This window comes from Betta splendens, chromosome 11, assembly GCF_900634795.4.
Source record: "Betta splendens chromosome 11, fBetSpl5.4, whole genome shotgun sequence".
NCBI lineage: Eukaryota > Metazoa > Chordata > Actinopteri > Anabantiformes > Osphronemidae > Betta > Betta splendens.
The window spans coordinates 11753572-11781189 of record NC_040891.2 but is presented as its reverse complement, the minus strand read 5'-3'; the positions used below and the strand labels follow the sequence as shown (position 1 = coordinate 11781189).

The window sequence follows — 27618 nt, the reverse complement described above, 5'->3', positions numbered from 1 at the left end:
TGGTTGCTTTCCCCTTTTCATGCACCTTGGCTGTTTATCAACCTGGAAAATTACACTTGCCAGTGCAAAAGACCAGGTAAGCGCAGAACAAAAAGAATCCGGACCTCTTTATCAGTGCTGATGGTCACCATGGCAACAGAGGCAACATCTAGGCAGCTCACAAGGGTTATTACTGTACCAACACCGACCATCAGTCTGAAGTCAGCGGCCGGTGACATTATGACGTGAACGTGCAAAGAAACTGCAGAAAATTTGATCTACAGTAAAAACAGTCACACAACAGGGACGGAAGGTTCCACATAACACAACGACAACCAGTTCAGCATTCTGATTTCTAGATACACAGGATGTTTTTCACCTCTTGTACTGCACAAAAAGCTTCTATTTTGTACAATGCCACATCATCTTTTGCACAGTTAAAGGCTTTTAGGCGCATCTTCGAGATGCTTCCGTCTGTCGTAGGGATAAAAAATAATGCAATACGGAGAATAAATAAATAAATAAATAGAAAAAAAGAAAGAACATCTGACGTGTTTTAACGTTCATATTAAATGTAAGAGCTTAAAACTTCGGAGTTGGATATTTAAACAAGCCAAGGAAGCAGAAGTCAGGAGGTCAGAATTAATCAGGCTTTATGCTTACACAATATCAGCTTAGACGTTTCTGCGTTGCAATGCTAATGTAACTGAATATGCATTTACTGCATGTTTAATGAGGTTTAATAAATGTGCATAGATTATGTTTTCGAGGAAAAGAACATATTGCAGCGCCTTCGACTAAAGTGACTCCGTGTCAACACTGTACTATCTCAGCAGGATGTGCGGAATCCCGAACAAAAGGTTTGTTAGAGACCCAGAGGTGTATTAACAGCGTGTCCCCCGGGATGTGAATGAATTACTGATGTGCAGTGGCGGAGGGACACATAGTGAAAGCATTATGCATTATATCCACACACGTGGATTCAAAAAAGACTGCGCCCAAAAAGCGGCTGAAAGCATCGGTGCACGTTCGTGGTAAATACTGTAGGCGCTAACAATGCAAAAAGGCTGAGAGAGAAATTATGACGAAGCTGTAATGAATGCCCTCGCGAGCCGAGCTTATAAACCGGAATGCTCATACAAGAGCAGCGTGCCACATCTTGTTGTCTGCGTGACCTTACTTTGTCTTTGCTCGGGTTAGCGCTGTTGCCAGGATACTATTTCCTATGGCAACACTTGAGCCGGCGAGGTGAGCAGCTTTGAAAGGATGCAGGTAACCAGTGCGCTGCGTCCTGTGGACCGGAAGTCCGTACATGGCCAGGAGGAAAGGCGCGCAGACGCGCACGGGCTGCTCGCGACGGAGTTCAGCCTGGGTTCGTTGCAGCGCCGACGTTTTCGACTTCTTTCAGTTATTATGGCTTCTTACCACCGTCACTGTAAAGTTTTTAACAAATAAATAGAAACCCCTGTTCAGTAATTGTTTCTAAGGCGCTAAATTAAATGTCCTGCATAAAAATCCATTCTCATTTAAAACTAAGTAAGAGCAGTGCTCGCTCATCTATTACACGAACAGAGAGATGGTTCATATGCTGTTATCAGAACGATAGCAGATTCTCAGTCCACATTTATTGCCACATATATCAGATGGTCTCCGTCTGTGTAAGATCATACTGCCACCATTTGTTCCAATGCGGTTACTGCCGCTTTATAATCTTAAAAGTCCTAAGGCAGCGTTCAAAACGCCTCTGTGAGTATTTAATTCTAAAGTAATCTCCTTTACTTCAAAGAGAACTGAACTGACTCTGTTCATACACAATCCTCGGTTGTGTATAATCCTCCTTACCTTCATCTTCTGTTTCTGGCTTATTTGTTTACAAGCTAAGAATCACGGTGGCGCAATACGTCTGCATGGATTTCTTTATACAGATACAGATTACTGAGCATCGCAATCACTGAACAGCTCGACGGGCAACAGTACGTCATTATACACACATCTAACAAAACCAAGATGCTGTTTACACACACACACACACACACACACACACACACACACACACACACACACACACACACACACACACACACACACACACACACACTCTGCTGAGATGACTATGGTCTGTCAGAGAGGACTCTTCATCATTGGGACTCCATTGTGACTCATCTGTTCTGAACACCCACCACCTCTCTTTACTGTGCAAACCGTCCCTTTGTGCTGCTGAGTGTGTCTCTTCAGCACTTCACAGATGAGCACGGTGTCTCATCCATTTAAGTAATAGGTCCACAGCACAGGGATTTTGGACTGATGTACAGTCTACAGACAATAAAATATAAATTAGGAGCATCTGAGTAATTAGTCAGCTCGGCTGCTGCAGCTCTTGGGGAGTCATTACTTAATACATTATAAAATGAGTAGGTGGGAAGAAGGCATAACCTTTAACTGTCCGAGTCCTGAGACCGGGCCAGAGTCAAAACATTTCATCCCCTTAAAGATAAACTCCAGTGATTTTAAAGAGGAATCACTGACTTTTAAAGGCAATAGAATTAGGAATTTTTAATCCTAAACGTCTATCTTTGCAATGTCTAAACTAAAGTAAATGCAACTTTACAACCATACCTAGACCTAGATGTGAGAGCTAAAATATAGGAATATATAATATATAGGATTAAACAAACGAACAAGCCATTATTATCTTATTTTTAATACTATAGCTAAAAATGAATATGTGTAAAAATATCGTTTCAGACAATTGATGCGGTGGTGCCACGGGTAGCACTGTCGCCTCACAGCGAGAAGGTCCCCGCATGGGACTAAGCGGTAGAAAATGGATGGATGGATGGATAATTGGTGCATTAGCCCGACCTGACCACGCGGTGGCAGTAACGTCCGCGTGCCAGAGGTTTGCATGATACTACTGAACAGTTATAAGGCAAAGAAGGAGGCGGCAAAGCCTCTGTAGGAGGAGCAGAGGATGCATTTGGAAACAGTGAACTGTGTCTCAGCTTCTGAGCTTCAATGGATATAGAAGAATAAAGCTAATTTTCCTTCAACCTTTGTGTAAGTTTTTGATTATTTATATATTATACACTTACAGTACTGACACAGAAAAATAGCATTATTGACATTAACACCTTGTTATTTTTTTTCCCTGATTTGTTTTTAATTCGAAGCTGCCTTCCTGACGTAGGTGTACAGCTTTTGTCGGGTGTTTGGGAATTGTTGTCCCGACTTGCCTAAACTAACACTCACTCCCGACAGCGAGCGCCGTCCTTCACATCTCGCGATGTTTGAAGCGTATGTGGCGTTGTTCGGGCGAGCCGACGACGAGACTGGAGCTGTCTGGAAATTTGTCTCGTGGGTTGAACTGAAACGCATTCCTCGTATCAGACATTCTTGTACGTCCGTAGAGTTGCTCGTTGCACATTTCAACACACGCCACTGTTAATTTTCGGAATTATACTGGTGAGTTTGGCTAACTGTTGTTTTGCACGTTGTACGGCGCGTGTGTTTGATTTGTGAATGGAGTCTTTCTGCACGGCGAGGCCTTCGTATATGCTCGTTAGCTAGCCAACAAGCTAAATATTATTGTTAGCTCAATACGAGAAATTAGGATAAGCGCGTTGTTTTGAAAGCTGTAAGGTGCATCTAAGTGAGTGGAGAAGTCGCCATCACGTAGTAAATCGTGTGCACATGAGTGGAAATAACAAAACGTGTCCACCTCGCTAGCTAGTAACCTGCATGCGAAGGGGGCGGGACGCTGTCTCTCGGTGGTTTCTCTAAGTGACCGAGCTGAGTTGTTGTTATTGTTGCTGTCCAAGACCTAAATGTGTTCATGTTAGTTTTGTTTATCAAATAACAGTTTTAACAAATGTAATGAATCTGACACTGTATTAGGATTTTTCCAGTTGCACCGTATCGTTGTATATATCTTATTTTATTATTACTTCTGAATTTACTAAATATTAGGCAATAATTATAATTCATTTTGTTTAATAGCTGATTTAATAATGACTTTGATGTCAAAAATACGTTTTCATCACGGTTCATGAAAAATGAATTGATTCATCATCAAGATTTATCAATAATTCGTTGTTAAATTGCAGGAGAATGGCTGCCGCTGAGGTGAACGGTAGTTCAGCCCCGGTAAAGGAGGAAGAAGAGCCCATGGATGTGACCGCAACACACTCAGAAAACTATCAGACACTCATCGATGCTGGACTGCCACAGAAGGTGGCAGAAAGTCTAGATAATATCTTTCAGACAGGTGGGTGATGTTTGCTTTGGCTGTGATGGTCATGACATAAAATAAAATCGTCCATTGAAGGGTATTTTGTCTTGTAATTGCAGGCTTGGTGGCATATGTTGACCTAGATGAAAGAGCTATTGATGCACTACGGGAGTTCAATGAGGAGGGAGCACTTACTGTACTACAGCAATTTAAAGAGAGCGATCTGTCACATGTACAGGTAACCACATGGATGAATTACAGTACTTTTTGCAATGCAGTTGAATTTATTTTGTACCCTGTTACAAATACAATAATTAAATCTCTTTAACCAATTTAATTTTAATGTAGAATAAAAGTGCTTTCCTTTGTGGAGTCATGAAGACGTACAGACAGAGAGAAAAACAAGGAAGCAAAGTACAAGAGTCCACTAAGGGCCCAGATGAGGCAAAAATTAAGGTAACCACAGTTACATGGCTTAACTGTATTTGTTTCTGTCGTCATGCAGCCTTATTGATGTGTGTGTGTTTTCAGGCTCTATTGGAGCGGACGGGATATACTTTGGATGTCACTACAGGGCAGCGAAAATATGGTGGCCCACCACCTGAGGATGTCTTCAAGGGATTGCAACCAGGGATTGGAACTGAGGTAGATACATGACTGATAAAACATAAATTGTTTTATTTTCACCTACCAACAGCTTTATGTGTTGTTTGGCACACTTATCCACTACTTTTTATTTTTTCCTTAGGTGTTTGTCGGAAAAATCCCCAGGGATTTGTATGAGGATGAACTTGTGCCACTTTTCGAGTCTGCTGGTCCAATCTGGGACCTCCGGTTAATGATGGACCCTCTATCTGGTCAGAACAGAGGTTATGCCTTCATCACATACTGCAATAAGGATGATGCACAAAAGGCTGTAAAGCTTGTAAGTACGTTTTTTTTTCAGGGAAAACCACATTAGTCAACATCAAAGTGATGCGCATTTAAAATTTCAGTTTTCATACAGATGTTTTTTTTTTCTGTTTTACTTTCAGTGTGATAACCATGAGATCCGCCCTGGGAAGTATTTGGGAGTTTGTATATCGGTTGCAAATAATCGCTTGTTTGTTGGTTCAATTCCAAAGAACAAGACAAGAGAAAGTATATTGGAAGACTTTGGCAAAGTAACAGGTTAGTGAAATGGCATGTCACTGCACTGACGGAGTGTTTGAAAGGGGTAGAGCAGTCCAATTTCAAAATTTTAGACATTTTAGACTCAAAGCTCTCGCGAGTTGAAAAGGTAGATGTTACTGATGGTAAATGTACTGTACTACTATTGTTCATGATACAAAAAAACATGAAAATAATAATGAATGAACATTGATTCTCAAAAGAAATTGTATAAGATTTTTCCATGACCTTTTCCTTCTCTTTGTGCTTGTTCTTTTTATGTTGATATTCTTTCTTTTTTACAATGGTGATCAGTGATCCACAGAAAAAAAAATAAAGTTTGTTGTGTGATAATTAATAATGTTACAGAGGGTCTCCAAGAGGTGATATTATACCATCAACCAGATGATAAGAAGAAGAACCGTGGCTTCTGTTTCCTGGAGTATGAAGACCACAAGTCTGCAGCTCAGGCTCGCCGGCGCCTAATGAGTGGAAAAATCAAGGTTTGGGGGAACCCAGTAACTGTTGAGTGGGCTGATCCTGTTGCAGAGCCAGATCCAGAGGTCATGGCCAAGGTCAGTAAGTCTCATTCATTTGCTTTAAAGAAGCTGGCAATCATGTTTTACCTCACTGAGTATCAGAATGTTGTTTTCGGCCTTTATAGGTGAAGGTGCTGTTTGTCAGGAAGCTGGCCACAGCTGTGACTGAAGAGCTTCTGGAAAAGACCTTTTCTCAGTTTGGAAAGCTGGAGCGAGTAAAAAAACTGAAGGACTATGCTTTTGTCCATTTTGAAGAAAGAGATGCTGCTGTGAAGGTAATTATTAAATATTTTTTGGTTTAAGCCTTTAAGAAATCATTTTGTGATTGTTTTTATGTATTCATTTTTAAGGCTATGGATGAGATGAATGGGAAGGAGCTTGGAGGAGAGGAAATTGAGATTGTTCTGGCAAAGCCACCAGACAAGAAAAGGAAAGAGCGTCAAGCAGCACGGCAGACCACCAGGAATGCAGGGTGAGTGAGAGACATGGCAGGTCATCGCCACCTCAAGTAAAGAATCAACAAATGTAACCATGACCTCTGCTTGGCAGGTATGACGATTACTACTATTACCCACCTCCGCGCATGCCACCACCTGGCCGCGGTAGGGGTCGTGGTGGTCGAGGGGGCTATGCATATCCACCAGATTACTATGGATATGAAGATTACTATGATGACTACTATGGCTACGACTATCATGACTACCGGGGTGGCTATGAAGACCCTTACTATGGTTACGATGATGTGTACAGCATGAGGGGCCGTGGTAGTCGTCCTAGCAGGGGAGGACCCCCTCCACCTAGGGCCAGGGGAGCCCCACCGGCACGAGGCCGGGGTGGATACGCCCAAAGAGGACCCCCCCTCGGTGGTCCAAGGGGTGGCCGAGGAGGGCGTGGAGCGCCTTTCCAGCCACAGAGGGGCCGTGGCCCTCGCGGAGCCAGGGGCAATCGTGGTGGCAACGTCGGCGGAAAGAGGAAGGCAGATGTGTTTAACCAGCCTGACTCCAAGCGCCGCCAGACCAACAACCAACAGAACTGGGGGTCCCAGCCCATCGCCCAGCAGCCCCTGCAGCAAGGGGCCGACTATTCCGGTAACTATGGTTACAGTAATGACACCATGGAGTTTTCACAGGATTCTTATGGGCAACAGTGGAAGTAGATGCACCAAAAGGTATTTGGTAAAGTGAAAAAAAGAGGAGAAAACAACAATAAAAGAAAAAAAACAGGAGATTGGCCACAATTTTTGATTGACTTTTTATTCTTCATCCTTCATGAAAATAAATCTGTATATGTCTCAAAGTGGACAGACCCCAGAATTGGCTCAAGATGATTGGCTGGAAAGCCTTTTGGCTGAAGAAGTGAACGTAACCGTTGTGGTGAATCATTTCTTACTCCTACGGTTACATTGGGACGTTTGTCTTAAAAAAAAAAAAAACACGCAAAAAACACTTTTACTGTTCTTTTTGTTTTAAAGCCATCAACGAACATTTACAAAAAAAGTGGACATTCATTCTCAAAAGTCTAAGAGGACATTAAATAATATTGCCTTGCAAAAAGTTTTTGTCAATGCCCCTTTCCTCCCCTCTCCCTCTTGTACTCCCTTTATTTGTGGTTTCTCATAGTTGCTTAGGGACGTGCTTGTAAATAAATGCATATTAGAGCTTCATACTTCATTTTTTTGCAATGGTGGAGAAAAGAATCCACAGGAAGGAAGAAAATCAAGTTTTGTAATGTTTAAAGTGTATGCATAGCATTTCTAGAGGTAGATTGTGTTTTTTTTTAAACTGATACCATAACTTCCTATGTTTTCTTTGAATTTGCCCAGTAGTAGTTTGGTTTGGCTTACCTTAAGAGCCATAGCAGTTTGTTCTCTGATGTTCTTTGTATTTATAACTTTTACGTTTTGTTCCGTTTCAATAAAACGCAGCTGAGCATCAGTCAATTGTCAGATACTCAAATTCAATGTTGTCATATAGTATTTGATTTGATTTTACCTCAATTCTCACATTTGGATGAAGATCTTTTTTCAAGTCAAAGGATCACAAATGACTGTAATTGTGTTATCAGACAACATGACAGGAACCTGAGCGTTGTCTAAACAGGATTTTAACAATTTTCAGTGCATGTAACGTTAGACAACAGGCATTTTCTGCCATTTGCATTTATTTATTAAATGTTCCGTCAATATAAAACAATTCTAGAATAACCAGCCTGTAATTTTGACTTCTTGCTATTACCCAACGTTGTGCCTGTCTCGTCCAAATTTGTGTGCACAGGTAAACTGTATGTTTTGGTAAACTTCAGCCTAATGCCATTGAATGTTCTCTGCCATGTGCAAATCTAGACGTAGACATGACTGGTGCAAACCTCCTGAGCTTCACAAATTCAGTGTTAGTTTTCAGACCTTCTGTTTACATAAGTCAATATATTAGGATCGGTTGACATTTGCTAAAACGTACCATGTTCACCTGTTGACACACTCCAGCCAGTCTGGATATTGGTGAGGTGTCAGTTGCCATCAAGGTCATGTAATAATCCAAAGGGTTAAAATTCCTAATATGTTCCTCTATCATAGGAACTGATAACAGGATTTGTCCCAATATGTTTATCCTAGACAAATGTTTGTAGCATCTGCCTTTTGGTACCATGGTGTATTTTGTTTCATGTTTTTGTCCTCTTATTCCAACCTGCCTAGGTGGAGAAGCATTGAGAGCGGCACCACTAGCATGAGGAACTCACCTGAACGGTACTCCAGGGTGAGCTAGCCTTGCACAGAGTACTGTCTCCTCTCCTCTGGCTAATTGTAATCACTGGTGAAACGCTAGCCATAATCATTCTCTGTCCTTTTTACTCTTTCTTTCTCTTTGTAATGTACTTAATTGTGAAACAACCTTGATTTGGTAGGGGTGTGGTGCTATTCTGGCTATAAAAGACTGCAAGTCACTATGGTTGACTGAAGAATCATTGGAAATATTAAAATAAATGAGAGTTATCTGCAGATTAGTGGGTTTTAGAGTGCACAAAAACTGCTTATTTTCTTGATACACAAGTAAAATTGGAAATTGAAGTATATTTTATGAGCCAAGTGGCTGTTTTCTTTAGACTCAATTTAATAGCCAGAAGGCAGTCAAGGATTTGGTAAGTGCTATACACCCCAAAACACCAGCTGAGTGTCTTGGCTTACTGCACCAAAATCATCTCAGCTGTCTGTACACACACACACACTGTTTGAATGGGTGGGGGAGGGACAGAGGGTGTTGAACATTTTCTGTCCAACGCCGCTAGAGGAAGCAGTTCTACACCAAAACAGTTAGAGGTCCGTTGTTCCTTCATTAGACGCTGCATTTATTGCGTATTTTCATGTCTGCAAATGGTTAATTATTAAGAAAATATTAGGGAGTAGCTGTCATTTAAATGTAGTCAGAAAGCAGTGGGGATTCTTTGTTTAATATTTGTAAAAAATGTCTGATTTAGGAACAATGCGTGTTTTTTATAACTAATGTATTTACCCTTAATACCACAAGATGGCAGTGAAAGCTATGTTTCTATATTACACAGGTAAGATTGGAATGAAGGGCTCTTATTAGCTAATTATCCCCGTTAACACACAGCTTAATTAGCACTTAAGTTCCTTCATGCTGGGGTGTTTTTCAACAGCTTCTCTCATCAGAACTGTCTTTATATGTCGCTTTTTGTCACCAGGCAGTAAAGGAGCTGCCACCATCCATGTGAATGAATTCACACAAATGGAGGGGACCGTTTGGTAAGGTTGTTCATTATCTCAACTAATGCTCAGTACCACAGTACCCCACATGTTTTAAAATTAAAAACAGTGTATATTGCGCTTGTGTAGAATAAAGATAATATATATTTTTTAAAGTTTTATCAGCTTGTTATATATGAACTGTAAAAGAACACGATGTGTCATTCTGATAATTCTGTTGGCTGTGATGCTTAGATATTTCTCTGGCTCTTTTTCTAGGACACTTCCAAGGAGGTGCTGGACCCATTGCACAGTTTACAGAGTGAAGACTAAATATGTGGTTCTGTACTCAGCTTCCACCTAACAGCAGAAAAGTTAGTACTTGCATTGCTCCAAACATAATTTCTACAAATGTGAACATTCAGTATATGTTTAAAATGTATATGAAGTTTTCTAAAGTTTGATTTCTAATTCACTCCAGTAGCATGAGGATCCAGCTAATGGACACTTATCCAGGCTCCATCCAGCAGACTGCTGCTTCCTTCCATCCTAAAGAACTCACTGTAAATTACCTGCTTCTCATGATAATTCAGTACATTTGTTTACCTGAACGTTTGTGTTTATATATTAACAGTTTATAGGAAGCTATGAATTTGTAATTTGAAATATGACAATTGAACTTCTACCAAATACAATTTGTTATTAACATCTTTTGTATTTAGATCTTGAATGTCCTTTATAAACATGTTAGGAAGGACTTTATAGATTACTTTAAATTGATTTATAACGTGGTGTTTATGATGCTGAGGAAATTTTTTTTTATAATAAACGTTTGCTTTCACAATTTCTCCAAAAAAAGCAGAGGTTTTCCTTTCAGATTAATTACTTTTTTTAAATAAACATTTTATTTGTCCACCATTTGCGTCTTTAGTACATAAAGCTATTTATTGTATTTTATTAGCTAACTTCATCATTTGATTTATTTTTCAAAATCTATTGTGTAATGTTCAAATTTATTCAGGCGATATTTATCGACGAACCACCTGCGTCGAGTTTCATGATCACGTGGTGTTTGTACGTCACACGTAAACCCGAAGGAAAATGGCGGCCGCCGGAGGAGAGCCTTCATGTCAGAGTGTCTCCGATGAATTATTTCAAAATTTCTACACCGAGGTACCGTGATATTTTGCGAGTGTTTGCGTTCTTAGTGCTTCGCTTAGCGCACATGTGTTGAAGTCTGTTACTAAACGCGTTTCTGGGTTATCACCTGCTCAGAGCGTCAGCTAACGGATGCTAACGTTTAGCCACTGGGTTGTTGTGTGATCGTTTTAGTACTTCATGTTTTTCTGGGTGCCTGTAGTTGTGCGTAGTTTGCTTTTTATCGCAATGAAACGCGTTAACTTCAAGACCACTATTGAATAATTACGATACACCTTGATATCTATAATATGCGTTGTCTACTTTCTGCCTAAGCACCATCAGCTGCTGCGTTCGCCTTGGTCGGAATCTGTTCAGCCACCCAGTTTAGCTGTGTATCAAATCAGTGAATTAATAATAAAGGCACCATGATCGATCACACAGTTACGTTGCATCTGCAGGTTGACCAGTCGTAATTAAAATGTGTCCTCGGTCTTTTGTTCTTTTAGGTGAAGCAGATCGAGAAGAGAGACTCTGTGTTAACATCAAAGCAACAGATAGACAGACTGTTAAGGCCTGGCGCGTCATACTTCAATCTCAACCCCTTTGAGGTAAATACACGTATTTTTGTGTCCAACAAGTGTAAAGACGTGAATTGGATAAGAGATGTTCTCTCTCAGTAAAAGAAAACCCCAGTAAACTAAGCCTTGGGTTCTTTAAATTGTATTTTTGTATTTACAACTCCATCTCACAAGGCTTTCGCCATTACTGACAAAAAATTATATTTACTTTGAAAATGATTACACTCTGGTGCTTCACCTTATATTCAGGTTCTTCAAATTGATCCAGAGGCAACAGATGATGAACTGAAGAAGAGATTTCGGGCAGTAAGGAAATAACTATTCAAAACAATAACTGCTTCAGTCTGTGGGCTTTGCTGTGGTTAATATTTATTTGTTTTTCAATATTGTCATCTTAATTTATAATCTTTTTTTGAAGCTGTCCATCTTAGTCCATCCAGACAAAAATCAGGATGATCCTGAAAGAGCACAGAAGGCTTTCGAAGGCAAGTTCCATACATCCCACATTACCTATAGTATAATGAATTTACAAAAGTACATAAATAACACTTATTATTTACTAATTTCTAGCCGTTGACAAGGCATACAAACTCCTTTTGGAGCCTGAACAGAAGAAGAGAGCAATGGATGTGATTCATGCAGGAAAGGAGTATGTGGAACATATGGTGTGTGTTAGCCATTTCATTTATTGTGAGGAACTGTAGGCAATATACCTGAACTTTATTCAGTTCTACTAATCTGGGTTTGTTATTTTCTTTCACTGTGTTGTCTACAGGTAAAGGAGAAAAAGAAACAGCTCAAGAAAGATGGGAAGCTAGTGGATGTGGAAGAGGATGACCCTGAAATGGTAAGTCAAGCCATACATAATGTCCCTACATTACAAGGATGTTGTAAACAAAAGATTCTATACTAAGGATAGTATATTTAGGTTAATTAAAAACACAAGCTGAGATATTTGTATGTATTGTCTTTTTTTGCTGCAACTGTTTTCCTGATGTAAGGTTTTAATAAAAAAAATTCTTTAGGTAAAACGGTTTTCAGTATGATGAACTTATTAGCCACACAACAATTATAATATTGCCACCTGTATTTATGGTCATGTGTGCTCTACCTGACCTAATGTGATATATTCCAGTTCAAGCAAGCAGTGTACAAACAGACCATGAAGCTGTTTGCTGAGCTGGAAATCAAGAGGAAGGAAAGGGAAGCAAAGGATATGCATGAAAGGTAGGTGACAAAATATTTATTATATGCTTTCACGCTAAACTGGTTTGACTATGTCGTGTTAAAACTGTGTCCTAATATCTAAAATGTCAATATTATGTCATGGATTTTTTCTTTTTCTCCAAATTTACCAGGAAAAGGGCAAGAGAGGAAGAAATAGAGGCAGCAGAAAAAGCAAAGCGAGATAGAGAATGGCAGAAAAACTTTGAGGTGTGTTTCCCATACCCGTGGTTGCTAATGCATTTCATTTAGTGTATTTATAGATATGTAGAATTGAAGAATTAAATGTTTTTGGATTTCAGGAAACCAGGGATGGGCGTGTTGACAGTTGGAGGAATTTCCAGGCTAAAGGCAAAAGCAAGGAGAAGAAGAACAGGTCATTCCTCAAGCCTCCGAAAGTCAAGATGGAACAGAGAGAATGATGCTAGAAACTGGACAGAATAAAACTCACTGTTGTAAAATCCTCATTTCTGTGTCTCCCCACCTTGTCGTCTACTGTGTAGCCATCCTCACAGCCATCGGGATACATGTACAACGCCCTCATCCTGACAAACAATTCTTCTATGTACATATTTTGATCTAGATCCACAGATCATACCTGCCTCATGTAAGAGAGAAATGATGCATACTCCATGTCTGTAGTGGATGAGAAAATGTGGTTTGTTTTTTTAACTAAATAAAGCTTGGTGTTAACAGGCGTTTCACACTGTACTTTGCTGTTGTCCACAAGCTGAGTCAGGAAGTATACTGTACTGCTTTTCAAATTCTAGCAAACCAAGACACAAAACCTGCACATCTTCATCAGAACTATGTTTATCTGGCCACAAGTTTGCAGATATATTTAACATTAGGTCTGCATGTTTAAAATTAATCGCTGAAATACAGTCAAAACACAAAATCTCATATGCAATAAAGACAGTTTTCATTTCTGGCTTGGGTTTTAAACACTTTCACAATGCAATGTGAAGCTCAGGACTAAACACAATGAATAAAGCTGTAACAAACTCTGTGCTTCAGTTCATAACCTTAATTTCATAAAAAAAATGGTCTTAAACTGATACACAGTACCATCTGGAAAACTGTTGAGAACCATCAAAATGTAAAGGTATGATCCTTTTCTTCCATGAGTCCTTTCAAGTTTCTGGAGCACCACTTAAACAGTCTGATTGAAATTAATCAATCTCACATGACTTTGCATGGATCTCCACCTGCAGCAGAAGGTGGAACAGCAGGAGTTCCATTAGTGCCTCCAACCAGTCCGTCCAGGCTGAGGCCCTGGAAGGCTCCGAAGAAGGAATCGTCCTTTACAGGGGCTGGTTTTCTAGCGGGGGTGGTGTGCTGTGGAAGAAAAGGGTGTAAGACTTTGGATTTGGATCTTGGTGAGATTAAAAAAAAATAACCTTGAGTTTAGTATTAACCTACCCTTGGGAGGCAGTGGTGGCTCCTGAAGTAGGTCGTTCTGACAGCCCTCTCGGCATTTTTCTTGGCCAGTATCGCTTGCTGTCGTTTCCTTTTGGCAGAGAGTGAGAGAAGAACATGAGGCAAGGCACATGTGCAAGCAGCTTATTCATGTGAGGAACAGCGTTATCCGCCTTAAGCCAAGTTTGTCTGGCCAAGGCTTTCAGCTGGATAAGATGGGAACTCCTGAATGAGTTCATCCCATTCACTCCACAAGTACAGCAACAGTTCTACAGTTCTGATCCGCAGAGAAACAAAAACCTTTGCACACTACATTTAAAAAATGATTGTAATTTATACCAAAGCACGAGAAAACCCAAATGAGCCGTACCGTTCTCTCTTCAGCTCATCCTGATACACCCGCAGCCAGGAGTCGGGGACCTTCTGGTTGTTGCAGGGGAGGCTTCTCCTCCTACCAACGCTCTTCCTGCGACTGAAGCTGCTCCTGCGGACAGACTGGCTCCTCTTGGCCCCTCGCTTATTGGAGGTGCTCTTCCCAGACACACAGCTGGTGAACTGCTTGAAGGAATCGCTCAGTGACGTGAAGGAATCCATTGTAAAGTGCTGATGGCTGCTGGTTTATTAGGTGGTATTTCCCAGGCTTTGTGGCTGTATCACCATATAGATTGTACTATAGATGTAGTAGGAAATTCCAGAACAAACACCAGCGCTGTTACTTCTCTTTTCATCTATGTCAGGCAAGTCTTTTATCTGCAGATGGAACAAATTTTTAATAGTTTTAAAAAGTATATTTCTCCAGAAACACAAATAACCTGACCTTTATTTGCTTCACTTTACATTGAATTAATATTAAATCTGATTCTGCTGCTTTTAGAAGTCACATTAAATACATTAAACAATAAGACATACTTACAAGTGCTATCTGCAGTAGAGGAGGATCGCCGATCTGAACAGTGTAGAGTCCGGTCCTTGAATAGCTTCCATGACTTCAGCTCGTGTCCCTTTCGTCAGCGTCTGCTTTTATTGGGATTTGACTGATGACCTCACGGCCCCTGAAACAAGATTAGCTCAAGACGCAAAAGTCGCTTATCGAATTAACAGCAGAGTCATTTGAAACAAACCTGGACAGGAAAAGAGCTGCTTGTTTAGTTTTGTCAAACGTAACATTGCATTTAAACAGGTTAACAGTTTAATTGTGAGTATTAGAAGAAACCGCTTTGTAGTTCATGGTGCATGGTTCACTTGGTGCTGGTGTCTTGAGCAACCAGGCAGATGGAGGCTGGACAGACAGCAGTGATGCCTTTATGACGCAGACCAAATGTCTTCCTTTCCCACAAAGAGTAACAGGCTTCATTGACTGGACATTAAGCTTCTCAGACAAAGCTGAATGGATCATTTCATTCACTTAGGAAGTCGTGTTGCTTAATCGGGTCATTGTTGCTTTTCTGCTTGTGTAATGGGGACAGTGCGTGGGGTAGACGGGTATGATACCAGCAGATGGGATGCTTAGATGACGAAGCATCAACACACCTGCTGCACCGGATCTTCCGTCTTCAACAAATTAAGGAAATGTAGCTGTTCTAAAAACAAAACCTGTGCATAAGGCTCTTTACTTTAATTCTGATTAACTCTAGTCTGTTTATATATAGCAGTATCCAGTGCTGGTGTAAAGAATAAATTCTGACACAATGCTGATATTTAAAGACAGATTGCCTCCTTTTAGCTACCACAGGCCGGAACCGATACTGAAAGCACTATAAGGCTTTGGTAAGGAGGATTTAACTTTAATTCTACACAATCGTACATATATATACACAACTTTATACGTTTTATTCTCATACAAAACAAACAAAAAAAAAACGAGAGTCATATACAGATGAGGAGTGGAGTCTATGACCTACCAATATTGAAAATAAATACAAGAGTTGTGTGTGGCTCACCAGTCCCCACCAGCAGCTGTGCTTGAGCTCAGAGACGTACAACCAAACCACACAGAAGGCCGTTCGTTTTGTCTGTTGATGGAAAAATGCAACGCTTTTCCAAGAATAATGCAGAACCATTAAGAAGTCACAGAGCAAAACATGAACATAAAAGCTCCCCATCCTCACATTTACACGTGCACACACACACATACACTCACACACACTCACAAGTAAAGCATTGCATAACAGAAACACATCTATCAATAAGACAGGCCACACAGACCTGTGTGGAGCATCAACCATCCCTGGCAAAAGTAACAGGCCTCATGACCTGAGAATAATGGCAAGGCTCCACATATCAAAAGAGAAATATGCAATGCAAGTGCACGCTTAACAGAAATGTAAACAAAATCTTGAAGATCCTAGCACTCTCAAAGAAAATGTGCAATTACATTTTCCTGACTTGATGTGTTTTCATATGTTGTTGTATTTTTGAAAGGGGATTTGCACTGCAGTTACAATTTTCTCTCATATCACCTTTTTCTTAGACTTGACCACATTTCTTTAATTTCTTCTAAGCGATTTTATGTAATGTAGTGCTTATATCATTAGAAGGTGAGTGACTTTCATCACATGCAGATGAAAATAAAACGAACAGATGTTTGATAGGAAGGTGATTTGAGATTCAAAAGGAAGACAGAGCTGCATAGAGGGCTACTTTAGTTACAGACACTTTTCTATTTAAGATTTTTGTCCTCTATTGGCGCCGTGATCACCAGAAAGAGACTTGGTTGAGCTTTGAGTCAGTTTTGAGTTATTTTGGTCTCTCTGCTGCGATAACCATGCCTTCTGTGGCTGCAGAGTCGAGGTCAGGGACAGGGTGAAGGAGCAGGAAGTTAAGGTTTCCATGCTTTGATGCAAAACGACGAAACACCTGAAGTCCGAGTGAATTCAACAGTTCACTTGCTCCACGTATAAAATTTATCCTCTGTTACTCAGTCTTTGCCGGTTTGTGGGTCACCGACTAATGTCACGGTTGCCTTCCCAGTTCTTGCTGCTTGCTGCCTCACCAATACCTCCGCTGTCGAAGTAAGGGTGTTTAAGGGAGTCGGCCAGCACCAGCCTCTTAGTGGGTTCGTACTCCAACATGCTTTCTATGAGGTCAAACAACTGGTGGTGCTCCTCCGCCTCCGACAGCAGGTACCGCTGTGCATGTAGAAGGCAAATAAAATTATTAGTAACTGAATATGAATAATTTAATAAAAATGATATTAATTTGTTTTATTTTTAAATAACGTGCTTTTCAGAAACTCTTCTTACCCGTAAAGGTTTGCAGTTTTCTCTGACATATTTCCCTGCAGAGGAGCTCTCATCCCAATCCAGACGGCCACGATAGAAATATTTCTGCTTCCTGGGAGGACACAGGCGACTTGCATTTCAGTATGTAAATATTGTTTTCAATTAAAAAAAAAAAAAGATGGATCACTTTGGCGTCTTTGCTCTCTCTCACCTCGTTTTTCGTATCATCCTAGAGGGTACTGGTCCCAGGATTCTCTCCATCATGGCCAAATGCTCCCTGTTGTCATGAGTCTATGAGCAGTTACAGAAGCATAAAACAAGGAAAAGATTGATTCAGATTCATTCTCTTCCACTGTAACAGTGTCAGTGTAAGAAAATAAGGACGTGCTGCTGTACCTGAAACAAGGTGAAGCCCAGGTAGTACTCAAAGAGGATACAGCCAATGCTCCACACGTCACATGGATGGCTCCATCCCAGCTCTAAACAAGACATATAATAATATATCTCCAAAACAGACTCGTAGGTTTTCTTTAATTAAAACAGCCTTAAAATGCCAATGAATAAACAAAACCCTAGAAGCCGCACCTAAGATGACCTCAGGGGCACGATAATGCCGCGTTGATACAATGGTGCTGTGGTGCTCATGGTCAAAAGTGGCACTGCCGAAGTCCACTACACGGATTGCTGTGCTTTTTACCATCCGCTCTTCTTGTTTCTGCAAAATAAAATTAAGATTTCTCAGAAGCTGAGCCTCGCTTGTAGAAATGAATACTTTGCAATTGTTCATGGGTCTGTTTTTCTTTTTATTTCTCTTCCACTGCCTCTTACCTTGTCCACATTGTAGGACATTGTAAAGTCTGAGTTGACAAACAAGATGTTCTCTGGCTTTAAATCTGTGTGTGTCAGTTTATTGTCATGGAGAACTAGAGAGAGAACAGACAATTACCAGATATTAGATATTAGAATTACGAAACTTTACAAATTAATAACTAACTAGTTAGTTAGTAAAAACAACATTTGAGAAAAAAAAAATCTTACATTTCACAGCAAGGCAGATTTGGTAGGCCATGTGTCTGACCTGACCAATTGAGTACGGGAGGTAACTATTTTCCTTGAGGAAGTCAAATGTGCTAAGAGATAGCAGCTCAAAGGACAGACACATGTGACCGTGGTAGTCGAACCAGTCGTACATCTGTACACAGAGGCTGCGAGGTAAAAAAGAAAGAAAGCATTTTAAAAACTACTGACGTAGCACAGTATGTGTTGTCATTTTGCAACATTCACATGCATCATTAGTGATGGTAAGTGCATGCAGGGAGATTTAATGACGTAAATCCTGTACTTCATGCAGTATTACTTATTTGTATGCTTTTGAACTGTAGTGCAGAGGAAATCAATCAAAACTTACAATTTGTTATCAGGGTCCTTCTCATTAATCTTCTCCAACACATTGATCTCAAGGCGAGCTGCTTCCTTGTACTTCTCCACATTCTTAATGATTTTTAGGGCAACGTGTGTTCCTCCCCTGTAAAGTGATAAAACATACATCTACATGTAAAGAGTACAGATATACGTTCCAGAATAGTACATATGTTGTATTGAATTTTAGAAAACAGAGTGACAAACTATTCAATTTCGACTGGCACCCACCTGCGATGGTCAATGCACTGCATCACCCTGCCGAAGGTGCCTTCCCCCAACGTGCTGACAATCTCATCTGCAACACAACACAAAGAAAAGAGAAGAGAGGAGGGAACCGGGAAAGAAACGGGAGCATTAGACACACAGGCTTAAGCAGGAACACAAAGAACAACTGTAGACGGGCGTATCGAGGCTAGCGGCCATCCCATTTTCAAATGGCTGCCTATTTGAACTGGCAGGTTAGAAACATTTTCAGGTAATCTATTGCACTATGATTAGGAAGCAAAAGTAAAGTGCACCCTTTCTTTAATGACCAATTTGAAGTCATCAAAACAAGGGCTGATCCTTATAAAACGTGTCTGTGTCAGCCCAAAAGGACACGAAATGTAGTGTAGAAGGAGAACAATGATTAACATGACATTTAAAACACTGGGTTTAAATATGGCCACATCTTGTACTAGATCACTAAATAATTGCATGTGCATGTTAGGATCCCAGAAAAAAACATCTGCGATCTTCACAGTGGAAAATTACTAGCTTAGGTTACAGATTTAGATCTGCAACGGTGTTAATCTAAAGCACAACAGACCCAAACAGCTTCAAACGGAATTCTACAGTTAGAAAAGTCAAGTAATCTGTGAAAATGTTCCACAGTTTAAAATCCTAGAACGAAAAAGGAAAAAGATATCTAAAGTTCCTCCTAAAACCTTCCAATCCACCCTGCTATTTGAGCTAGAGCGAAGAGCACTCTAGCAAGGCATCATCATCAGGCACTCCCATGTCATGTAAATGCTCTATGCTTTAATACTCATATGGAGAAGGGTTACGATAGAGTAGTGGCAGTGAGTACATCTCTCTTGCAGGACGTCCCCACTCCGACAGATCAGGTGCCCTTCCTCGTCGTCCCTCACACTCAGTGCCCGCGTCCGGCTGTCGCTCCGCTGTTTTCACACCCAAACCGCCATCAGCAGGTCACGACACGACCAAAAGGAACAGGGAGTTTTCAGGGGCGGCAGCAGCCATGGCGTCAGGCGGCACAGGTAGATGGGTAGGGAGGAGGAGGGTGGTGTTGGTTGTAGTTGATGTAGTTGTGGTTGTAGGTAGGTTTGGTGGTCATGGGGAGATTCACGCATAACACCACGTGAAGGAAATATATAACGATAGGGATATAGTGCAAGGGAACAAGTCAAAGATCACATGATGTCCATTGCTCTTCACCCCCCTCTACCTTTAAACCACAGCTGCTAACAAAAGGAAGCAACCGGTATTTCCCTATAGCACGCAAAAAAAAAAATCTATTGACAGTACCATACTAATTCAGAACTTATCTGTCTGCCTTTTTGAGAATAACAAGGTGAAGAATAAAATGAGAGGAATGTACACAATCAAGCAAGAAAACATAAAAAAACCCAGAAGCTATATTACATCAGATTCAATAATTGGCCACTTAAATTTGTAGAACTTAGACAGGTGTCCATTTAAATGCCTTTAAAAATCTAGCAAACGCCTACAAATACTTTAAAAATTCTGTTTCATGTTTGACAGAACATTTTCCCTTTAAGCTGTTCTGCACTTAAGTTCAAAAGAACCCCAGAGACAGACCATCAAAGGAAGTAGCCTTTCAAGAAAGATGATAAAAATGTGTTGCATGTACATCAGCAGCAGGAATTGGTGACTAATAATTAATAATTCACTAAAAAAGGGTTTGCATAAAAATGAAAATGCTCTGCCAAAAAGAAACGCCAAATTATTTCCAATTTAAATAAAAAAAAAAAAAAAAAAAAAAGCAAAAAGAAAATCATAAAGATTGTACTACTTACCAACTCCAGGGGCTGTGAAAGACAAATGGTTAGAGAAAGACAGAGACAGGAGCAGCGGAGTGAAAGAGACAGACTGAAAGAGAGAGGATGAGGAGAAGGAAACGCATTGTCCGCTCTTGCTGTACTCACCGAGGTGGATGGGCTATAGGACCTGGTTCTACGCCGCCTTCGTTTGTGCTTACGCCTGCTGCCTTTTTGCCTGTACGACTCGTCCCGTTCGCGCTCCCTGTCGCGGCCACGGCGGTAGTCGTACATGTTCGGGGTGAAGTCGCGTGGATAGTAACTTTCAGCCGCTCCATGTGGCTCCCTTTCTCTGTCGCGGTCTCGCTCCCGGCTCTGATCCAAGCGTCTGTAGCCTTCGCAGTATCTTCGTTCAAATGGCCGGTGTTCTGCTGAGCGATTGTCATAACTACGACTGAAATAGAGGACAGAGGGAAGCATTGAAGTCTACAGAGTGACCAGTCACACTGCTGTTCCTTAAACGTGGATACACACACATACCTCCGCGAACGTGCAAAGCTTCCCTCCTGTCTGTGTCCCCGTCCTCTTCTGTCCCGCTCGCTGCTGGAGGAGTAAGTGGGTGATCTTCTGTGCCGGTGTCTTCGCCCTCTGTCTCGATCTCTATCTCGGTCTCGATCTCTATCTCGGTCTCTGTAACGGTCTTGGAAGCTGTTCCGACTGTCTCTGTCCGAAGACGAGTACCGCCTGTTGTGAGGCATCTATTAACAGAATGACACAAGCCATTACCAATTACATATGGAATGCAACCATGGAGCAAAATACTAGTCAACGATCAGCTGTAGGAAACATTTGCACTCAATTCTAGGGAACCAAATTTCCCAGTTACTCCGGGTGAGGGTTACTTTTCACACTAGTGGAGCAGCTGTCCTCTGGCTCAGTCTTGGATGATCTGTGTGAGGCAGGTGAATGACACGTTCAGCTGCCTTCGCTGTGTCCACAAAGAGTCAGAAACGTTTTTTACAGCCTCGCAGCCCTTGAAGACAGATGCAGTTGCTCCGGACTGACAAGTTGGCCCAACTGGCCAGGAGGCCTGTCCAACATTTCAATAAAGCCAACTACACAAGCAGAACATAAACGTTGCACCTATTCAGGCACCAGATCAAGTAGATCTATCAGTATTGGCATCAAGGCAGCCCTCAACTGCGTCTTAATAACCCTGTTGCACGGTTAAGTTGAACAAGTAGCCTTCCTTTCTCTGATCGGGGTGAACACAGGAGTGTCCAGACAGCAGTGGACAAAAATAACGACTCAAACTGCAATAAATGCAACTACATCAAGTCACCTGCTAAGCTTGAAATAAACATGCTAAATTTGCACATAACGTTAACACCACATTGGCTACAGGTGCAGAAAACACCTTTAAAATCGCTGCTAATGTTTTGTTTTTTTCATACCGTGTAAAACGAAGTCCAAGCGCTAATGAATCTGTAGTTCATTTACAGCAGGAGCTCTGCCATTAAGCGTTACATGTCACATTGTGTCATTTTCAGTCATCAACGTATAACAAGCCAAGGTAAACTCTGAACAGCCAACGTAATAGCGGTTAGCATGCGCTGCTAGCACCATAAGCTAGCTAATGTAAATAATTTGACCGCCATCTTAGCTTAGCTACGTCCATCAGCTAGGAGGCTACCGCTACTTAGGCTAACCGCGCTGCTCAGCGTGAAGCCGTTGTGTTGTTTAATCGACACCAGGAGACGACTGTGTGTAATATTTACCGTTTTAGCGGCGAGGCCTGTACGTTTATCCCACAAGAAATCCGTGGTGGCGTTCCAAGTCTGTCTTTTACCCTCTAGCTAGCCCGATGTTCGAAGCTCGATGCTAACAAGCAGCCAGCTTATTTCCGTCCGCTCAGTAACGCTGCTAGTTCTGGTTCAGACTAGCGGCGCTAACGCGTCGCTGCAGCGAAAATAGCACCAGGGCTGTAACGTTACAAACGGCTGACAGCTCTCAGCTATAAATAACTTGGAGTGTTTAATACAAATTTAAAAGAAAATGCTGCCTGCCTATGTAAGCCTCGTATTAATCTGCATTTCTTTAAAACACAGGTTTTATAATTCCCATGCAGAACCCAACCGGTGCTCTGCAGCTAATTGATCTGATAAATCGACACATTATTTGGCAACATTCTGATTTACAAACTCGATTTTCTGGGCATAACCTGCTGTGATGTGACGATAGCACCGTGCTGCACGTTCTCTTTGTGTTAATTACTTGTCCAAGTTTATATTAGGGATAATAATAAAAGCCATATTGCATTACATTCAAGAGCTTTCAACTTTTTAAAACATCGTCCACCTCAAAGCTGAGAATCGAAGGATAAATATGTTTAATGCTTGTAATGTTGAATAGTTAGAGAAATACAATGAGATCCCAGTAAATGTTGCAGATGAATAAAAAAACAAAGCTTTATTACAGGCCACAAGTTACTTTAGAATCATGTTCCATATTCAGCAGCCTCCTCAAATATATTTTCCTCAAAAATACATGTTATTTTGTTGCCTTCTAGTAATTCAACTTCCAGGGAACAGAACAGGACTTTCAATTACAGTCAGTACGTTTTAATACCAGTGATTTCAGGTTTGTTTTCACTTTTGTCTTTTAGTCACAGGTATTTTGGTAAAATAAGCTTAAAGAAAATGTATTTTTATTGACAATTGACAAAATAATACTATGAACAAATTGTATTGGTAATTAGTGTTCTGCCATTCCAGCAAAATAGAGTGATACAATCACATTCTATGATCTAAGACCACACAACACTGTTTTGAGCCACAGTCAACATTGCAGATGATGTGATGCTGCCATCTGGGTCGACACAGACTCGAGCAACTTTCCTGTGCATTATTTTTTAGTAGATGTCAAGTTCAACGCCTTCTTCATATTAATCATGTGTTCCAGGCGCATGGAGCCTCGGTAGATCCATTCTTTGTCTTGCGTTTTCTGAACACAAAACAAAAACTACAGTAAGTGACACAATCGAATAACGTGAAAAACCTTAATGGACGCGTTAGATATACATTAGAATGAATGTCTGAAGGTACTAACCTGAAATATGACTTGTATTAAGCTGCTGTCAACCACCAGTACCTCACACTTGTGTAGGGTTCCATTTAATTCTGCATTGACCACCTGTCCAACCCTGTAGTGGGTCAGAGGTGGGTAAGGCCACCTCGCCAAATAGTCCTTAAGAAATTCCCTATGATCGTCATTTATAATATCATCCAAAGGGTCTGGCACTGTCACAAAAACAGAGGAAATTTGCTTATTAGCAGCGTGGATTTACAACTGCAGGCAAAGAAGTATACAGACAACTAAAACAAACCCCAAATGTCCTTAACAAATCAAATTTATATAATTGTATATGCTGGTTAGAAGATGTCATTGAGTGCTGTTAGGTGCCATTTTAAAGTCAATAAATACTTTAATTTACTTCAATGAGTGGTTTCAAAAGGTCAGAATCACATAAAGCCCTGAATTCCAACAAGTTACATTTACTGATGAAACCCATATACAATTTTAAAACTAAATAAGTACAATAAGTAGCACTTTGTCTAAATATGAAACTTTTTATGGTTTTGGTAAAACAATACCACAAAGTAGAAAAAATATTTGCAAAGCAACTCAAACCCAAGCAGTAGGTGTTTATGCTTAAATGTATTTATACTAGGGTCTATAGCATCTAACAAATAGTTTTATATTTTTAACTGCTGTTAGTCATACCACCCCAGCTTACATGGTTTGTACACCAGGTGTAGTGCACGTAAGCCGACATAGAATGGCTTCTGATCATCAGTAAAAACCAGGAACCTAAAACATAAAAGAACATTTCCTATTGTTTATTACTTTTTATACAGGGAGGTGATTTTAATTTGAATAAATTAAAAAAATAAAAAACACACATACACACACACCTCATGCGATTTTTTCTGCTGGGAACTTCTGCCAGGATGCCGGGGCAGCACTCTTGGTCATCCGGACGCTCAATCACAACACGAGCGCCCACAACCAAATTGTCCACTTTAGGCAAGCAGTCAAGGGCGATGTGGTGACCAGATACTAGGCTTTTGCCTTTGTTTTCAAAAAAAACTTTGTATTTCACCCTTCCATCTTCTGCAAAGGAAATTAAATATTTCAAGTATGTCCGATGTTGATTTAGCATGAACATGTGATGAAACTAGAGCTCCAGAACTCCACAGATACTCTCCATTGATATTCATTCTCTTACCCTTTATTTGTATTTCCTTAATTTGCCCTTTCTGCCAGGTCATTTCCCTCCTCCTGGCCACGACAAACATGTCCACGACAATTTCAGTTTGTGGAGTACTCGGTGGGGGTTTCGTGGCAGTGCCACCTGCTAGGCGCGGAGTCGTCGTACGCACTGCACATGCAGCTGAGAGAAAACATGTCAATGTACGTGTCATGTCAAATGATCATGGTCATGGTCATGCCACAAACAAAACTGTAACTATATACAGCCAGCTGATACTGGAATATAATGAGGTACATCCTGAACAGAACACCATGTATCGTAGATCCCAGCTGATACCAAATATGTTTACTCTAAAGACTGTGTTTTCTTTGTGTTAATTCTGACTGCCCATAGCACTACAAAGAGTCTGACAGCTGTTTCTGTTGATGTGTTGTGTTTGGTGCTTACCATTGGTGGTTTTACTTGTGGCGTTATCACTTGTTTTGGCTCCATGCGTTGATGTTTTGGATCCATTGTTGTCTATGTTGCTGTTCGTTTTGGCTGTGGGTGGTGATGTACCGTCTTTGGGATCACTGGTTGAGTTATCCTGGGATGTTCTGGTTTTTGCTGCATTGCTTTTAGTTTCAGCATTAGAGTTTGCTTTAGGCGTTGCACCACTCTTAGAGGTTTTATTATTCCCATCACCAAATTTTCTCTTATTTTTTGACACGGACCTGACTCTTGAGATGGAATAATCGGGATCGCTTGAGTTGTCTTCTCCACTGGAGTTTGTAGGTGTGGCATTAACATTTATTTTCAATCCACGCGTTAATGTTTTGGATCCATTGTTTACATTGCTGTCTGTTTTGGCCGTGGGTGGTGAAGCGTTTGTACTGTCATTGGCATCACTGGTTGAGTTATCCTGGGATGTTCTGGCTTTCGTTGCATCAATCTTAGTTTCCGTATTAAAGATTGCCTTAGGTGTTGCACCACCCTCAGAGGTTTTATTTTTCTCATCATGAAGATTTCTCTTATTATTGGAGTCTGTCTCAGAACTTGGGATGGAATGATCCGAATAACTTGAGTCTTCATCTGGTTTCCAGACCTCTTCAGAATCCAAACTGCTAGAGGACAGCTGGTCTTGACTGCATTGTTTCTTAGGTGTTGGTGGTTGTACAGCACTGATCTGAAACCTGGGCAGTCTGGTCAAGACCACTACTGGTTTTCTTTTTAATACAAGAGAACAGATTTTTTCATAATTGCTATTCAGATGCTCATTATGCTGCAGTTTATTAGCTGAAGAACGCTTGTCTTGAGTGTCAGCCTGAACAGAGCCACATGCAGATTGAGGTGAAGGTCCTAAAGGGTAAAAAGGCACAGGTTAATTTAGTCTCTAAACACAACAGTAAATAAAATAAGTCATTCTGCATTGTTAAAATGCCGACAGACACAAGAGTACATTCATGTTACCACAGTTGGGGATTTTGTCGTCATCCTCAGAATGTGTGTCTGTGTAGTCCCACCCAAGCAAAGAGTACTGTTTCTGTACAATTGCTTCACATGCTGACACAGACCTGCCAAAACAAGCAGATGTTGGCAGAAATTAAAACACAACACAAAACAGAATCGTTAGTGTTTTTCAAAAAACCAACACTCACTCGCAAAGCTTCAGGAGGTGCGCGGCCCGTTTCTCCCTCCTTTCCAAATAAGACTGCAGCACCTTGCATTTCTCCAACACATCTGGGGAAACAAGTTTACACTTGCGGACCTCTTCTTTAATCCACTCCTGAAGCTCCTCTTCGCTCATCTCAATTTCATCTCCCTCCATGATCACTGCAACACACAACGTTGCAAATAAGAAAAAGAAAGATCTGCGTCTGGGAGTCTTTCGCAGCATTGCGGCACAGCAAAGTCAACAGAAAGAATCAACCAATTAAAACATCTATTTGGAGAAGGGGCACTATAGAGTACCATACTGCACTAGTCGTAATATTTCTCAAAATTATTTTAAATTACAACAAAATTTGTTATTCGTTCCTTTGGTTCAACTGTTCAACAAAATCATCACAAGTTGAGCGTAAGTGCTAAATTAGCTAGCTAACGGTACCGTTTAACATAAGGAGCGCTGCACGGTTTATTAGAAGACACGATCAAACACTGCACGACTCATGTGTGAAACGCCTTACCTGATCCACGGCAAGAAACAGCCTCCAGCCACCGTAAGATTAAAAAGTACACGTTAACATTCGCGAAGTTCCCGCTACCTTCCGATAGTGTGTTTGGAGCGCGGCGTCTTCTTCGCGCGTCACGCTGCTGGAATGAGCTGGCGTCGGCTCACTACCGCCCCCCCAGGTAAGAGAAGGTATAACTTTATTAATCCCACGATTCTGTTTTCAGCAGCAATGAAACACTGAATAAAAACACAGGAGAGAATAAACAACAGTATTAACTGAGCAAGAAAAAAACAAAACTGTAACTTTAAAATTAGAAACATAATGTGCATATTTACAGCATTTTTGGGTGGCAGATGGATGGTTGATGGGGAATTGCACATCTTAAGGCGCACAAAGTGTAAAATGAAATCCGTCCTGCACTGTGGGTGTAACAGTCTGGTGCTGAAGGAGCTGCTCAGAGTCTCTACAGTGTGGTGCAGGGGGTGGGAAGGGTTACTGTGATGGAAAAATAGTTTCTTACCCTAAGTTGTTCACACAGTTCATTTGACCTTTCTTCAGACTTCTCTGTGGTTTATGGTTGTTTCTCTCCGGCT

General features: G+C 40.9%; 5 protein-coding genes across 11 annotated transcripts; 2 read left to right on the top strand and 3 right to left on the bottom strand.

The window, feature by feature from the left end:
* The first annotated feature begins 2907 nt into the window (after positions 1-2907).
* Positions 2908-10310, top strand: LOC114865344 (heterogeneous nuclear ribonucleoprotein R). 5 transcript variants are annotated; one of them, XR_008696078.1, is made up of 15 exons: positions 3274-3441; positions 4083-4243; positions 4327-4445; positions 4556-4663; positions 4739-4852; positions 4956-5132; positions 5242-5377; positions 5726-5931; positions 6021-6170; positions 6246-6367; positions 6445-6983; positions 8588-8648; positions 9595-9655; positions 9875-9969; positions 10080-10310. XR_008696078.1 is itself a non-coding variant. In XM_055512767.1 (12 exons), the coding sequence occupies exons 2-12, from the start codon at positions 4087-4089 to the stop codon at positions 8620-8622; spliced, it is 1863 nt and encodes a 620-aa protein (XP_055368742.1). In that variant the 5' UTR covers positions 3273-3441; positions 4083-4086; the 3' UTR covers positions 8623-8964. The 5 variants fall into 5 exon arrangements, 3 of the variants coding, with proteins under 3 accessions (XP_029022247.1, XP_055368742.1, XP_029022246.1); XR_008696077.1 differs by having other exon boundaries at positions 10077-10310; XM_055512767.1 differs by lacking the exons at positions 9595-9655; positions 9875-9969; positions 10080-10310 and having other exon boundaries at positions 3273-3441; positions 8588-8964.
* Positions 10311-10613: 303 nt separating this feature from the next.
* On the top strand, positions 10614-13235 carry dnajc8 (DnaJ (Hsp40) homolog, subfamily C, member 8). Its single transcript, XM_029166420.3, has 9 exons — positions 10614-10768; positions 11242-11343; positions 11563-11619; positions 11732-11798; positions 11884-11978; positions 12089-12160; positions 12449-12540; positions 12672-12747; positions 12840-13235. The coding sequence occupies exons 1-9, from the start codon at positions 10697-10699 to the stop codon at positions 12957-12959; spliced, it is 753 nt and encodes a 250-aa protein (XP_029022253.1). The 5' UTR covers positions 10614-10696; the 3' UTR covers positions 12960-13235.
* Positions 13236-13330: 95 nt separating this feature from the next.
* Positions 13331-15496, bottom strand: si:ch211-81a5.8 (uncharacterized protein LOC560648 homolog). The gene is made up of 4 exons (XM_041072777.2): positions 14870-15496; positions 14327-14706; positions 13960-14047; positions 13331-13875 (listed from the first exon to the last, which is right to left on the bottom strand). Exons 2-4 carry the CDS (start codon positions 14548-14550, stop codon positions 13720-13722), a joined length of 468 nt encoding a protein of 155 aa, XP_040928711.1. The 5' UTR covers positions 14551-14706; positions 14870-15496; the 3' UTR covers positions 13331-13719.
* Positions 15497-15767: 271 nt separating this feature from the next.
* clk2a (CDC-like kinase 2a) lies at positions 15768-22554 on the bottom strand. 2 transcript variants are annotated; one of them, XM_029166418.3, is made up of 13 exons: positions 22378-22554; positions 21140-21357; positions 20768-21053; positions 19669-19759; positions 18828-18894; positions 18586-18702; positions 18216-18382; positions 18006-18100; positions 17763-17892; positions 17574-17656; positions 17389-17468; positions 17199-17307; positions 15768-17084 (listed from the first exon to the last, which is right to left on the bottom strand). In XM_029166418.3, the coding sequence occupies exons 2-13, from the start codon at positions 21355-21357 to the stop codon at positions 16896-16898; spliced, it is 1632 nt and encodes a 543-aa protein (XP_029022251.1). In that variant the 5' UTR covers positions 22378-22554; the 3' UTR covers positions 15768-16895. The 2 variants fall into 2 exon arrangements, with proteins under 2 accessions (XP_029022251.1, XP_029022252.1); XM_029166419.3 differs by having other exon boundaries at positions 17199-17289; positions 22378-22553.
* Positions 22555-23040: 486 nt separating this feature from the next.
* setdb1a (SET domain bifurcated histone lysine methyltransferase 1a) lies at positions 23041-27198 on the bottom strand. Of its 2 annotated transcripts, XM_029166417.3 has the most exons (9): positions 27038-27198; positions 26510-26684; positions 26322-26425; positions 25320-26210; positions 24888-25052; positions 24574-24772; positions 24396-24469; positions 23708-23898; positions 23041-23602 (listed from the first exon to the last, which is right to left on the bottom strand). In XM_029166417.3, the coding sequence occupies exons 2-9, from the start codon at positions 26677-26679 to the stop codon at positions 23504-23506; spliced, it is 1893 nt and encodes a 630-aa protein (XP_029022250.1). In that variant the 5' UTR covers positions 26680-26684; positions 27038-27198; the 3' UTR covers positions 23041-23503. The 2 variants fall into 2 exon arrangements, with proteins under 2 accessions (XP_029022250.1, XP_040928710.1); XM_041072776.2 differs by lacking the exon at positions 23041-23602 and having other exon boundaries at positions 23834-23898; positions 24566-24772.
* Positions 27199-27618: the final 420 nt, after the last annotated feature.

Bases quoted from the DNA above. Each gene is read 5' to 3' on its own strand.
- si:ch211-81a5.8 (XM_041072777.2), bottom strand. From the start codon at position 14,550: ATGGATTCCTTCACGTCACTGAGCGATTCCTTCAAGCAGTTCACCAGC. The intron at 14,048-14,326 runs GTACGGCTCATT...CTCTGCCAAAAG, and splicing joins GATGAGCTGAAGAGAGAACG to GAAACGACAGCAAGCGATAC. The intron at 13,876-13,959 runs GTAGGTTAATAC...TTTCTTCCACAG, and splicing joins GCCACCACTGCCTCCCAAGG to CACACCACCCCCGCTAGAAA.
- setdb1a (XM_029166417.3), bottom strand. From the start codon at position 26,679: ATGGAGGGAGATGAAATTGAGATGAGCGAAGAGGAGCTTCAGGAGTGG. The intron at 24,470-24,573 runs GTGTGTGTGTAT...TTTATGTTTTAG, and splicing joins AGCAGAAAAAATCGCATGAG to GTTCCTGGTTTTTACTGATG. The intron at 23,603-23,707 runs GTTAGTACCTTC...TTTTGTGTTCAG, and splicing joins TAATACAAGTCATATTTCAG to AAAACGCAAGACAAAGAATG.
- LOC114865344 (XM_029166414.3), top strand. From the start codon at position 4,087: ATGGCTGCCGCTGAGGTGAACGGTAGTTCAGCCCCGGTAAAGGAGGAA. The intron at 4,853-4,955 runs GTAGATACATGA...TTTTTTCCTTAG, and splicing joins AACCAGGGATTGGAACTGAG to GTGTTTGTCGGAAAAATCCC. The intron at 6,171-6,245 runs GTAATTATTAAA...TTCATTTTTAAG, and splicing joins AAAGAGATGCTGCTGTGAAG to GCTATGGATGAGATGAATGG.
- clk2a (XM_029166418.3), bottom strand. From the start codon at position 21,357: ATGCCTCACAACAGGCGGTACTCGTCTTCGGACAGAGACAGTCGGAAC. The intron at 18,101-18,215 runs GTAAGATTTTTT...TTCTCTCTCTAG, and splicing joins AATCTGCCTTGCTGTGAAAT to TTCTCCATGACAATAAACTG. The intron at 17,657-17,762 runs GTGCGGCTTCTA...TGTCTTGTTTAG, and splicing joins TGCCCCTGAGGTCATCTTAG to AGCTGGGATGGAGCCATCCA.
- dnajc8 (XM_029166420.3), top strand. From the start codon at position 10,697: ATGGCGGCCGCCGGAGGAGAGCCTTCATGTCAGAGTGTCTCCGATGAA. The intron at 11,620-11,731 runs GTAAGGAAATAA...CTTTTTTTGAAG, and splicing joins TGAAGAAGAGATTTCGGGCA to CTGTCCATCTTAGTCCATCC. The intron at 12,748-12,839 runs GTGTGTTTCCCA...TTTGGATTTCAG, and splicing joins AATGGCAGAAAAACTTTGAG to GAAACCAGGGATGGGCGTGT.